Source organism: Ruditapes philippinarum, unplaced genomic scaffold (assembly GCF_026571515.1).
Source record: "Ruditapes philippinarum isolate M1 unplaced genomic scaffold, ASM2657151v2 ctg713_1_1_1_1, whole genome shotgun sequence".
Lineage (NCBI taxonomy): Eukaryota > Metazoa > Mollusca > Bivalvia > Venerida > Veneridae > Ruditapes > Ruditapes philippinarum.
Genome location: NW_026864226.1, coordinates 479,725 through 491,204, shown reverse-complemented (window position 1 = coordinate 491,204; position 11,480 = coordinate 479,725). Strand labels below are relative to the sequence as shown.

Below are 11,480 nucleotides of genomic sequence, written 5' to 3'. Positions count from 1 at the left end.
GACAGTCTTAAATTTACAAACACCTATATCATAATGCTTGCCCTGACAGCGGAAATAAATTAAATGAAAAAAGGGAAAAATCAATGTTATAATATTATTCCCTTTTTCAATTTATCAAAACTGTTTGATAAATAATAATGATAACAAAGAGATTAATTAAAAAAATACAAAATCCAACTTCACAACACATATAAAGTTTCAATTTAAACTTATTTTGATCATTAAATATTTTAAATAAAAGTGAGGTACTGATAACATTTTATATGTTGTTCTTTTGTGTGCCAATATTTGAGCCGCGTCACGACAAAACCAACATAGTGGGTTTGCAACCAGCATGGATCCAGACCAGCCTGTGCCTCTGTGCAGTCTGATCAGGATCTATGCTGTTCGCTTACAAACCCTTTAACAAGTAGAGAAACTGATAGCGACAGCATGGATCCTGATCAGACTGCGCAAATACACAGGCTGGTCTGGATCCATGCTGGTCGCAAACCCATTATGTTAGTTTTGTCGTGACGCGGCTCATTTATAATGAAATTCAAATTAGGAATAGAATTCATATGAAGGACCAGTGCTGTCAGCTTCAGCTAGCTCCGCCCTCACACTGCTTGAATCTACTTTGTAAGCATCTGATTGGTCAGCTGAATTAAACAAGTCACAAGCACCTGTCGATGCTGCCACCTGGTGACAGGAAGTAGATGATGCAGTTTCACAGGAAGTAGGTGGAGCTGTGGTTGTTTTGTTATTCAAATTGAGGGTAATGTCCTCCTGTGGAGGTTGGAAAATCACACTTGGAATGCTGCTAGAAGCTTCGGGATCTGTGACGTCTGCTTCAAAGCCAAGGTCAAGATCATCTGGTATCTGTAAAGCCTTATCTGTGCCTAAAATGGATGAAAACTCTATCATAAAGTATGTTTAATGCATAAAGTAGTAATACATGTTCTGTCTGAATACAAAACAAAATTCATTACATAAAAGAATTTCTCACAGGTATTTTGAAAACACATATCATGATATATTTGTCCTTCACAGAAACATATACTGTATTAACATGTAGCTTCAGTGCAATAAATAAATTTTCAAAATTAAGTAACTTGAATAAGAAAATATAACCACATCAGATTCTGAAGAAAACAGAGCTATAAAGGCCACTTTTTCAGATGGCTACCTGGGATCTTTCCAAGCCAGGTATTTTGAATGTTCTACATCATCTTAAAAATATGACTGTGGTGAAATGTAAAAGCAACAGCTGTAATCTTTCAATTTTACACATTAGGAACATATTTGTGAACAGCAGAAAACTTTTAACACAGATGAAATACAAAATTCATGACCAACTCCAACCCCACAGGTACTATCCCAATGACATTACCCCTTACTTCTTTTGGCGCAAAAACTAACCAGTGCATACACAATACAGTGCAAATAGATGATCAGATCTAATTTCTCACACCAAATCTCCTTGACTCTCTGGGGCTGGAATATACTAATGACTTGACATAAACCAACCTCAAATTTTTCACAATATTTTCCCATACCTTTTCTTTGATAAAAGAGGACATAAGTGCTGGTAAATTCATCTTCACCAGGATGAGTCTCTGTCACGGTTTCATCGTTGTAGTAATACCATTGTCCTCCTACAGGATGTTTAGCGTACGCTGTGTAATGACCAGAGTTGGCACCTGTAATGAATGAAAATAACCGTACAGTACGGAAATGAATAAAATTAACCACACTTAACTTTTACCATAATGCCTTTAATGGACACGTCCATTATTCAACCTGGAAGGAAACATTCATCATTTATCAGGGGAAAGTTTAAAAATACATGTAGTTCTATGTACCAACTGACTAGCAAACAGTGCTAGATGGCACAGAATGATGTGACTTGATTTGCAATCATCATACTGGTAGATTCATTATATATGGTATAACAAATCTGAGTGATAGGGCATGAAAATAATTTTTGAACCTCTCTAACCTATGGCAGTCTTTTCTCCTTTTTTTTCATCACGAAAATTTCTGCAGTTCGCAAGCACATTTTAGCCCACAATAAGTAAAGGGTTAGTAATCATAATGACCAAATTTTACCAGCAAGACATTTAGATTATTTAACAATATAGAGGATATTTGTTTAGTTCAGTGTAAGATCGGAATATATTTCACCCACAGAGCACCAAATAGTATATTTAACGAGTGGCACAGCCACAAGTGAAATATGAACTTTTGATGTTCACAAGGTGAAATATATTTCGATCTTACACTAAACTAAACAAATTTTCTTTTTATTAAATGCAAAGAAACATTAAACCTAATACATGTAATACTAAATGAAAAGCTGTTTAAAACAGTGAAATTATCAATTTTATATTTCACTGATATAATTCTATAAACCACCGAAAAGCATGTAATAAAAATTTCTTACCTCCGAAATGACACACAAGGCTGTATAAATTATACATGAGGTTCTTGGTCTTTGGTCCCGAGATAAAACAATTGAGATCAAGGTTATCGATAGGGAAAACAACTTTGTTGTCTACTTTAGTACTGGACAGTTCGTGGAATACAAATCTGTAATAAAACAGTTCATAACAATTTATAACAAAATAATTTAATTCAATTAAACATGTATTTCACTATATCAATATTATATGAATCTTAATTAAAGATATACTATGCTCAAATTTGATATTGGAAAATATTGATAATTACTACAAAGTCTCTTTGTAAACATAAAATAAACGTGTGTTGACTTCACACATAGTAGATATGTTATGTTTAAAATTCTACACACTATGATGGTCACAATATGAATATATAGTGTCATAAAAAAACAGGCAGTTTTTTATAGAAAAGACCAACTTTACTTGGTCTGTAATAGGGAATGCAGCTTCCCATACATAATTTATTCATTCTTTTATTCAAATTAGACACATTCAGTAAGAATTTCATAGATTTCAATAATTTCTGTGATTATAATATTTTACTCAAGGATGAGCATAGTATATCTTGAAAGCAGTATAATTATAAACAATGAAAAAGATCCACATAACAACTTATATTTAGCAGTTTACACATTCCCAAATTTCAAACTTTAATTAAAATGTGACTAACAGTCTTAAAAGTTATATGACTAACTGATAAAGTCATGAGATTTTAAAAGCCTTCATATCGGAAGACACAGAGGTTTCCATTCATTAAGTATTTCACAGAATGACCAGATATCTGGGTAGAAACACAATTTCTTTAGCAAGCTGGATTGCCCTCTATAATAAAATAATACCAGTTCCAAAGACGAATTCCCACAAGCAGAGTTAAGTCCAATCTCACTTAATGTCAGTATCGTTAACCTAAGAGAACTGTAAATTAATTGTAAACTGGTACAGAACCTGTTTTAAGGAACAAGTGATCCAGTGAATGCAATGTTCGTAAAGAAATAATTTCTGTATATACCAACCGTTTAAGATGTATAATAAGTGTATCAGGATACTGCCATACTGTCATGGTTTTCTTGGCTCTCTGATTCTCCTTACAGTGAGGACAGAACCATGGATTCTGTTCATCTAATTCTTCACTGTGTAATAAAAAAACATTCAATAATTATTTATATTTTTTTGGGGTTGGATTTTAAGTCACACTAACAGTATAGGTCATGTGGCCACTTTCCAGTTTTAATTGGTAGAGGAATAATTCCGGTGCCCATACATTATTGCAGGCAAGAACGGGCACTTTAGTAGAACCACCAACATTCTGTAAGCTAACTTCCTCACATGAAAAAATTCAAAGTCCCTGTCAAGATTTGAGCTCACAGCGGTGAGGGGCAAGTTCTTTGAAGTCAATGACAAACACTCAGCCACAGACACCCTGAATCTGAAATTTACCATCTGTTGTGGTTACATAAAACATACAGTTCCACTGTGCATTAATTAAGTCTAATCTGTTTTGTCAAATTGACAATAAATATTCCAGAGATGTACATTTCGGTCAAAGTCTAAGATACAAATGAACTAAAGTTTTAGAAAATTCGGTTGACAAATCAACCAGTACCTTTGTGTGAAAGCACTGAAGCAGTCTAGTAGAGTGACTGGTTCATGAGAACGTTGTTTCTCCATAGATCTATGTTGATTAACGCGTTGATACTCCGTCACCTGATCATCCGTCACTGATTGTACGCTGACAGCCAGATTATCACCAGGACGTAATATAGCTTCACCATCCGCAGGTATTTCACACCCTGTACAGTGTTCCATGTACAGACATCGTGAGCAGTGTAAACCCTGGTAACAGTATCACAAATCAGTTACACATTCAATACAGTTGAACAGCAATAAATATACATAAAAACATCTTCAAGTTTTAGCTAATCTTATTATTTTATTTTTTTGCATCACTGATTTTGCTTTTTTCCTATTGAAAAAATAAAGGTATGATTTTGTGAAACACGTTTGAATTATGCAGAGACATAATTAAATTGATATGTCAAGTTATGAATTTGTTTACACATGTATATCCATTATTCCAATTGATAAAGGCCTAAATACACAATGTTTCTTTGATTTTTATGCAAATTCTAACACATTTTTGGTCATATATTACAGGTTGATACATTTAACAGGTTTTCCTGGATAACTTACCAGCAATTACCAATTTCTATACAAGTGACATGATGTATTTTAAATTCAGCAGTGAGAGACAAAAGATCATTAGACTAAATGTCCCAAGATAAATTGCCAAGGAGAAAATGACTTATTTTTTTTTTCCATCAAAATTTATTTCATAGTGCTGCAACTTCACAAGGGATTGAGATAGAGTCAAAGGCTTTTCAGCGTTGGTTACACTTTACCTTGTGATCGACCTGGGGTCATTTTCAGCCTCTCACAAGTCCAAATTTTTCTAGGCAATGAGGGGAAATCCGCCCCCTTCAAACCCCAATATAGGGACCCAAATAGGACATTTTTTCACTATTTCAGACCTAAAAAGGGGGGGGGGGGGGGTCAAAAGTGCATTGATTAGCGTATATATGAGGTAAAGGGTTAAAACTTTGACCTCTTACATGTTAATAACTACTAATTACTAACAACCACATCTTGTATTCATCAATGATAAAATATTCTAAATATGACGTCTGAACCTATTTTGCCCTACATGTTCACAAATGGGTAACAAAGATTAACTTCATCTTGGTTGAGACTAGTAATCTAAGGATTGCTGACCACCTGGGTTCAAACCCTGTCAGGGGCAAGTTGCTATTTCCTTGAGCAAGAATCTTTACATTCATTGTTTAAAACTAGTTGGTTCCAGGAACTGATTTGAGAGTGTTTCAATAAGCTTATAGCTTCTCACACAATCAAATTAAAATAAATTTGTATAAACTAAACATTCACTTACCGTGCCGTCTGTGAGCAATATTTTAAAGTTGTTCATGTCAGGTCTGATGGTTTGTATACACGTATAGATATGTTGACCAGTCAAGTTACTAGGTAGGTTCAGTAAAGATGGATGTGCAAACAGGTATGGATTATCTGCCCCGGATATGTCTTTCTCACATCGGTATGATATAGGTATAGCAACAATCCTGTAAATAAACAAGAGCTGTCAGTGAAAAGAAAAACAAGAGCCCAAGTTCAGAAAGGGCTACAATTTTGTCAAATTCCATGTTAGAGTTATGGCCCTTGTACAATTTATTTCTATTAACCTGATAAAGCAACAATCCTGTGAATAAACAAGAGCTGTCAGTTGCACACATACTCCACTATTCTCAGTGCTAGAAAGTTAAAATAAAAGCCCGAGTTCAAAAAGGGCTACAATTAAGTCAAAATCCATATTAGAGTTACGGCCCTTGTACAGTGGCCTCCTATTATGTTCTCAAATATGAGTGTGAATTTTCAACCCATTTTCCTTCTGTAGTTTTGGAAATAAAAACTTGCACAAAAAAAACTGAACCAAAGTGTGACTCTAATGCCTGTGTGAGTACAATGCAAACGTCAAAGTCCCCATAGGGCAGGATGGCACTGGTTACAACTACTGGGTGCATAATCATCCTCATTGCAATGTATTCGTACAACAAATATAAAATCATACAGAAGAAATGTAAATGTATGAGATAATATTATAAACTAACCTTGTTTTTGGTTTATGATTGGCAGCATTTGTTAATGGAACAAAATCCTCCGTCATATCAGCTGGTGTTGAACATACCTGTATAAAACAAATATGCTATACAAATTTGTTACATTACTACTTTTTTCTGTTACATCTAAATTTTATTTTTTCCTAGTTATAATTCTATGAGCATACTTGGATTTCTTTGCAAAAAGAAATTGTAGAAATATAACTTAGTTTGTACAAGCAGCTGCTCAAATTGAACATTTTAATATGAACTAGAAAATGTGCCTATTAGTTTTGTTTAAACATATTTATTTAAGCTTGATTGAGAAACAAGTTGTTGCAACTTATATCAATCACTTTCCAGTCCATCCAGAACTGGTGCCATATGAACATGGTCTTGACCCACTGAGGGCTCAAACCAATGATCCATAGGTTGCGGGGAAGACACCTTAACCACTAGGTCACAGAACCCTTCTATTTGAGATGGATTTCCCCTCATTCCAGTATTTTTAAAGTCTATGGAAAAACAGCATGATAGGTAGACAAGCGGAAATCTATATGACCCCTTCAGATGAGGCATGAAAAAAACCAATATTACAAAAATTAACATTCAACAGTATTGACTTCCAAAACTGTTCTGCAATATGATAGTAAGGAAATTTATGAACAATTTTATATCACTTACAAAATGAAGACTTCAGGAAATTTTTTTCATTGTTTAAGTTCCTGACTAAAACACATACTTACAGGACAACAGTATACAGAATCTCTATAATGCTGGGCAGACATCTGAAATTTAAATACTGAAACACTGAAATCATTTGTTTAATTCATCCATTAATTTACTAAACATATCTGTTTCTGTAATTCAATGACTTGGCCTTCTATTTTTCTATTCAAATCTTATATGAAATAAATGGACAATGTTAAATACATTTTTAAATAAATGGCTTATTCAACTTTCGAAATAAATAGTCGAAGTTTATGCACACCTTAAAATAAAAGACTTATGCAAACTTTTGAATAAATAAGGTATGCAAAAATTGGAAATTAATGGACCATGCAAACTTCTAAAACTTAATTTATGCAAATTTTTTAAAATTAATGGCTTATGCAACAAAGATAAGCTTCTTTTTTAGCTTGATTGTGATGAAAACTTATTAAAACAACTCTGACTCGACTTCCTGGAACTAACCAGTACTGGTGTCACATGAGCAAATATTGAAAGAGTGTAAGTTTAATACTGAATTTATTGAACCACTTGAATAAAATTATATTATGCAAGCCTCTAGCAAGCATATTATTATCATATTCAACAATTTGAATTACCAATAAATTTAGTAATGAACTTACACGAATATAATATACTCAAAACAAGAGCACCGCTAGGCGGAGCATTATATGCCCGAAAGTGTTTTTTTTTTTTTATTAAGGATGAAGCATTTGTAAGACATAACATAAATTAAATAAAGTATTACCTCCTTCCAATAGCAGTCCTATAAAGTTTGAATATTGTGGGCCAAATAGAAATTAAGTTATGCTCCGGAAACTGTTTTCAGTTTTAAAGTAATAGTGACCTTGACCTTTGACCTTGTGACCCCAAAATCAATAGGGGTATTCTACCCAATATGGACAATCATCCTATGAAGTTTGAATATTGTGGGCCAAATGGAACTTAAGTTATGCTCCGGAAACTGTTTTCAGTTTTAAGGTAATAGTGACCTTGACCTTGTGACCCCAAAATCAATAGGGGTCTTCTACCCAATATGGACATTCATCCTATGAAGTTTGAACACTGTGGGCCACATGGAACTTAAGTTATGCTCCGGAAACTGTTTTCAGTTTTAAGGTAATAGTGACCTTGACCTTTGACCTTGTGACCCCAAAATCAATAGGGGTCTTCTACCCAATATGGACAATCATCCTATGAAGTTTGAACACTGTGGGCCAAATGGAACTTAAGTTATGCTTCGGAAACTGTTTTCAGTTTTAAGGTGATAGTGACCTTGACCTTTGACCTTGTGACCCCAAAATCAATAGGGGTCTTCTACCCAATATGGACACTCATCCTATGAAGTTTAAACACTGTGGGCAAAATGGAATTTAAGTTATGCTCCGGAAACTGTTTTCAGTATTAAGGTGATAGTGACCTTGAACTTTGACTTTGTGACCCCAAAATCAATAGGGGGTCTTCTACCCAATATGGGCAATCATCCTATGAAGTTTGAATGTTGTGGGCCAAATGGAACTTAAGTTATGCTCCGGAAACCAAATTGCTAACAGACGGACGGACGGACGTTCTAACAGGAGAGTAATAATGTGGCTACTCTATTGTTCTTTCTATTGTTCTTTTTAGCCACACAAAAGAAAATAGCCACATAAAAGCATTACGGAATGAATGACATCAAAGAGAAAGAACAGTTACCTATTGTCCCTCTAGCCACATAATTACTGTCCCGTGAGTGCGGACGGACAGACAGACGGACGCCAGGGGGTATAACATAAAATGCCCGAAATTCTTTGGGGCATATAATAAACACTTTTCAAGTGAAAAAAGTAACATTTTTCATTGACACCCCTTTAGTATAACATTCAGCGTGTCTTAACCCTATGTTTGTATAACACGAATGACGTCATGCAACACCATTTTTACTGAGTCGCATAAGTGGCTTGAGTACATGATAAACATGTTTATGACCAAAATAGAACCCTAACTAGTGACCTCTGAAGCAGATATATTAACACTGTTACTATAAAATATTACCTCTAGACAAGCAGAGCAGAAAGTACCACCACATGTTGTGTGAACCATCAGCTCATTCTCGGGCATTTCTTCGAGACATATAGCACAAGATTTCCAGTCATCTGTAGTGACAGTAGAACTGGTTACTGTGGATTTCTCCACTGCCTCACGACCCTCTGCTCTCGCTATATCTTCACTTATATCAAATCCTGAAATAAAAATCTACTCCTTCACAAATCAATTGACTTAATTTTCATAACTAATTCCAAATGTTCTTCAAATAGTCAAACTAAAATTACTATATTTACAAGCACCAATCAATACTCTCTTCACTTGTTTAAATCTTAATACAATTTACATGTTAATACCCTTTAACAAATTAATTCAATAAATGTTTGTAACAAAATCTGCCCACTCTTCAATTAATCAAGCAAAATCCACCCTGATTTCTCCTAATTAAATAACTGTCTGACTTTGTGTCTTTTCTTAATCCTTTTATAAACGAGGGGAATATTTGGGACTTTGGGGGTATAGTTATTTTTGTAATACAAAACAAATTTGCGTACAAGATACAGCTAAAGATATCTATAGAAGATAAAACCACGAAAGTGTCCATAAGTCACAAAAAAACCTACATTCCACTGTTTTGTAAGTTTACTGACAGATATCATGGCAGCAGGACAATAGGATGGAACAGGGGCAAATTTGTATGCCCTTCTGCAAAGTAGTAGGGGCATTTGAACAATGTGATTAAATGTCAACAAAAAAAAACACGCAATCAACTTTATGTTAGATATCACATAGGAATCCCCTAAATAAGTGTAATAAATCATACAATGAAGCAAGATATACCTGTAGCAGATGTTGTACTATCTACCACTGGATTTTCACCAGTTTCTGTTTCCAGACTCCCTCGTCTTTTGTCCGACCCATTTTGATTCCATTCCCACAATCCTGTTCCTACCATATCATCCAAACTTCCTGAATTCTTAAAATCTGCTGACCCAGATTGACCATAGTAGGGATCTGCTTCAGAGAATGTTTCAGAGCCCAAATTTACGTTACTGTTGACAAAATATGAGTCGACGTTGTTAAAAGAATCGACTTGAGAGGCGAGGTTGTCTTGAGACGTGGCCGGTGTAACATTCATGGCAGAGGAAGTGGGGTTCTCATTACCATGACAACTACCGAATGTAGACTGGTCCATCTCGAAAGCATAAATTGTTCGAGAAGAGTCGTTGATGTATCGCAGCATTGTGTTATCCTCCTGTTAATGTAAAAGGTGAATTTAAATTTTTCATAATTATACATTTTAAATACAAATGTAACTAGAAAATTTCTTTAATTTACTCAAAAGCAGCTTTTAGCTAGAAAAAGATTAGGGTTTTCTTTCTTCATGCATTCTTTATATCTGGTTGTGAAGAAAGCTCATAACTTAAACTTTTAATGAATCACTCTTACTACTTAATTACCCTAATACAGACCGAACACACAATCTCCAAGATGAGAGGCAGAAACCTCACCTTCCAGGTCATGATTTCCGTACATTTTGATAAATCAATATGATATAAGTTGTGCCATGACAAAACCAACATAGTGCGTTTGTGACCAGCATGGATCAAGACCAGCCTGCGCATCTGCGCAGTCTGATCAGGATCCATGCTGTTCGCTATCAGTTTCTCTACTTGTAATAGGGTTGGTAAGGGAACAGCATGGATCCTGATCAGACTGCACGGAAGCGCAGGCTGGTCTGGATCCATGCTGGTCGCAAACGCACTATGTTTGTTTTGTCGTGACGCGGCTCATATAAATCATATCTTACCAGGATTCGAGAGATGTGCCAATTCAGCACCTCAGCTATAATGATGTCAGTGGGATTTCCACCAATCAGATTACACAGCTCCTGTTTGACCTTGAGTATTTTATCTTGTTTGTGCATCTCCAGTAACACATGTGTGGCTTCTCCCATTAATGGTATAATTGTTACACCTGAAATTTATTATTAATGCAATATTACAATAATGTAATGAAATTTAAAGACATGCTTTGTTATATTTTGCTTATAAAAATTCCACAGAGATCTAAAAATCTAAAAACCTGAACACATAAAATTTGAATTTCTTACATAGATCAACTGGGTCACATAAAATAGAAAGATTTTAAAGAAATTTACTCAGGAATAATATGAAAATCATATTTTTGGGCAATTTGCCCAATTTGAGTTAAAAACACTTTTCATTTTTTATAAAGTGATGAGAAAGCTGAAATTTTACACACAATTCATAGTACTTCATATCCTGGTGAACAGTCCACCGTACCAGCTTTCCTAGGTGCCTAACCAGTATTTAAATTGTACCAATTTCTATGCAAGTGACCAACTACTAATCCAACATGATTTCTGAATCATCAACTTCGAGAGACAAATGATCATTAAACTAAATGTTAGAAATCAATGTGTCACCTTAGTGCAATAACGTTTGTTTGTTTGTTTGTTCATTTTATGCCTTTTCCCAACAGTATTTCAGTCATATAGGCGGTAGTTTCCTACCCCATCGTTCCTGGAGAGTTACACCAGTACCAGACTACCTTCCTCCGCGCTAAACTACCAAAGCATCTCCCAGGGATCGCA

The 11,480-nt window shown here is 34.8% G+C and overlaps 1 protein-coding gene across 1 annotated transcript in view; it reads right to left on the bottom strand.

Annotated features, from left to right (window-relative positions):
* Positions 1 to 501: 501 nt before the first annotated feature.
* The window catches only part of LOC132724884 (uncharacterized), a 23,634-nt gene continuing 12,655 nt past the window's right edge, over positions 502 to 11,480 (bottom strand). The window contains exons 8-18 of the mRNA XM_060709855.1: positions 10,674 to 10,840; positions 9,704 to 10,118; positions 8,873 to 9,060; positions 6,856 to 6,897; positions 6,122 to 6,198; positions 5,389 to 5,575; positions 4,048 to 4,277; positions 3,458 to 3,574; positions 2,426 to 2,571; positions 1,539 to 1,682; positions 502 to 881 (exon numbers count right to left, since the gene is read on the bottom strand). Of these exons, the coding sequence (XP_060565838.1) occupies positions 544 to 881; positions 1,539 to 1,682; positions 2,426 to 2,571; positions 3,458 to 3,574; positions 4,048 to 4,277; positions 5,389 to 5,575; positions 6,122 to 6,198; positions 6,856 to 6,897; positions 8,873 to 9,060; positions 9,704 to 10,118; positions 10,674 to 10,840 (2,051 nt within the window). The 3' untranslated portion in view covers positions 502 to 543. The remainder of the gene's footprint in view (positions 882 to 1,538; positions 1,683 to 2,425; positions 2,572 to 3,457; positions 3,575 to 4,047; positions 4,278 to 5,388; positions 5,576 to 6,121; positions 6,199 to 6,855; positions 6,898 to 8,872; positions 9,061 to 9,703; positions 10,119 to 10,673; positions 10,841 to 11,480) is intronic.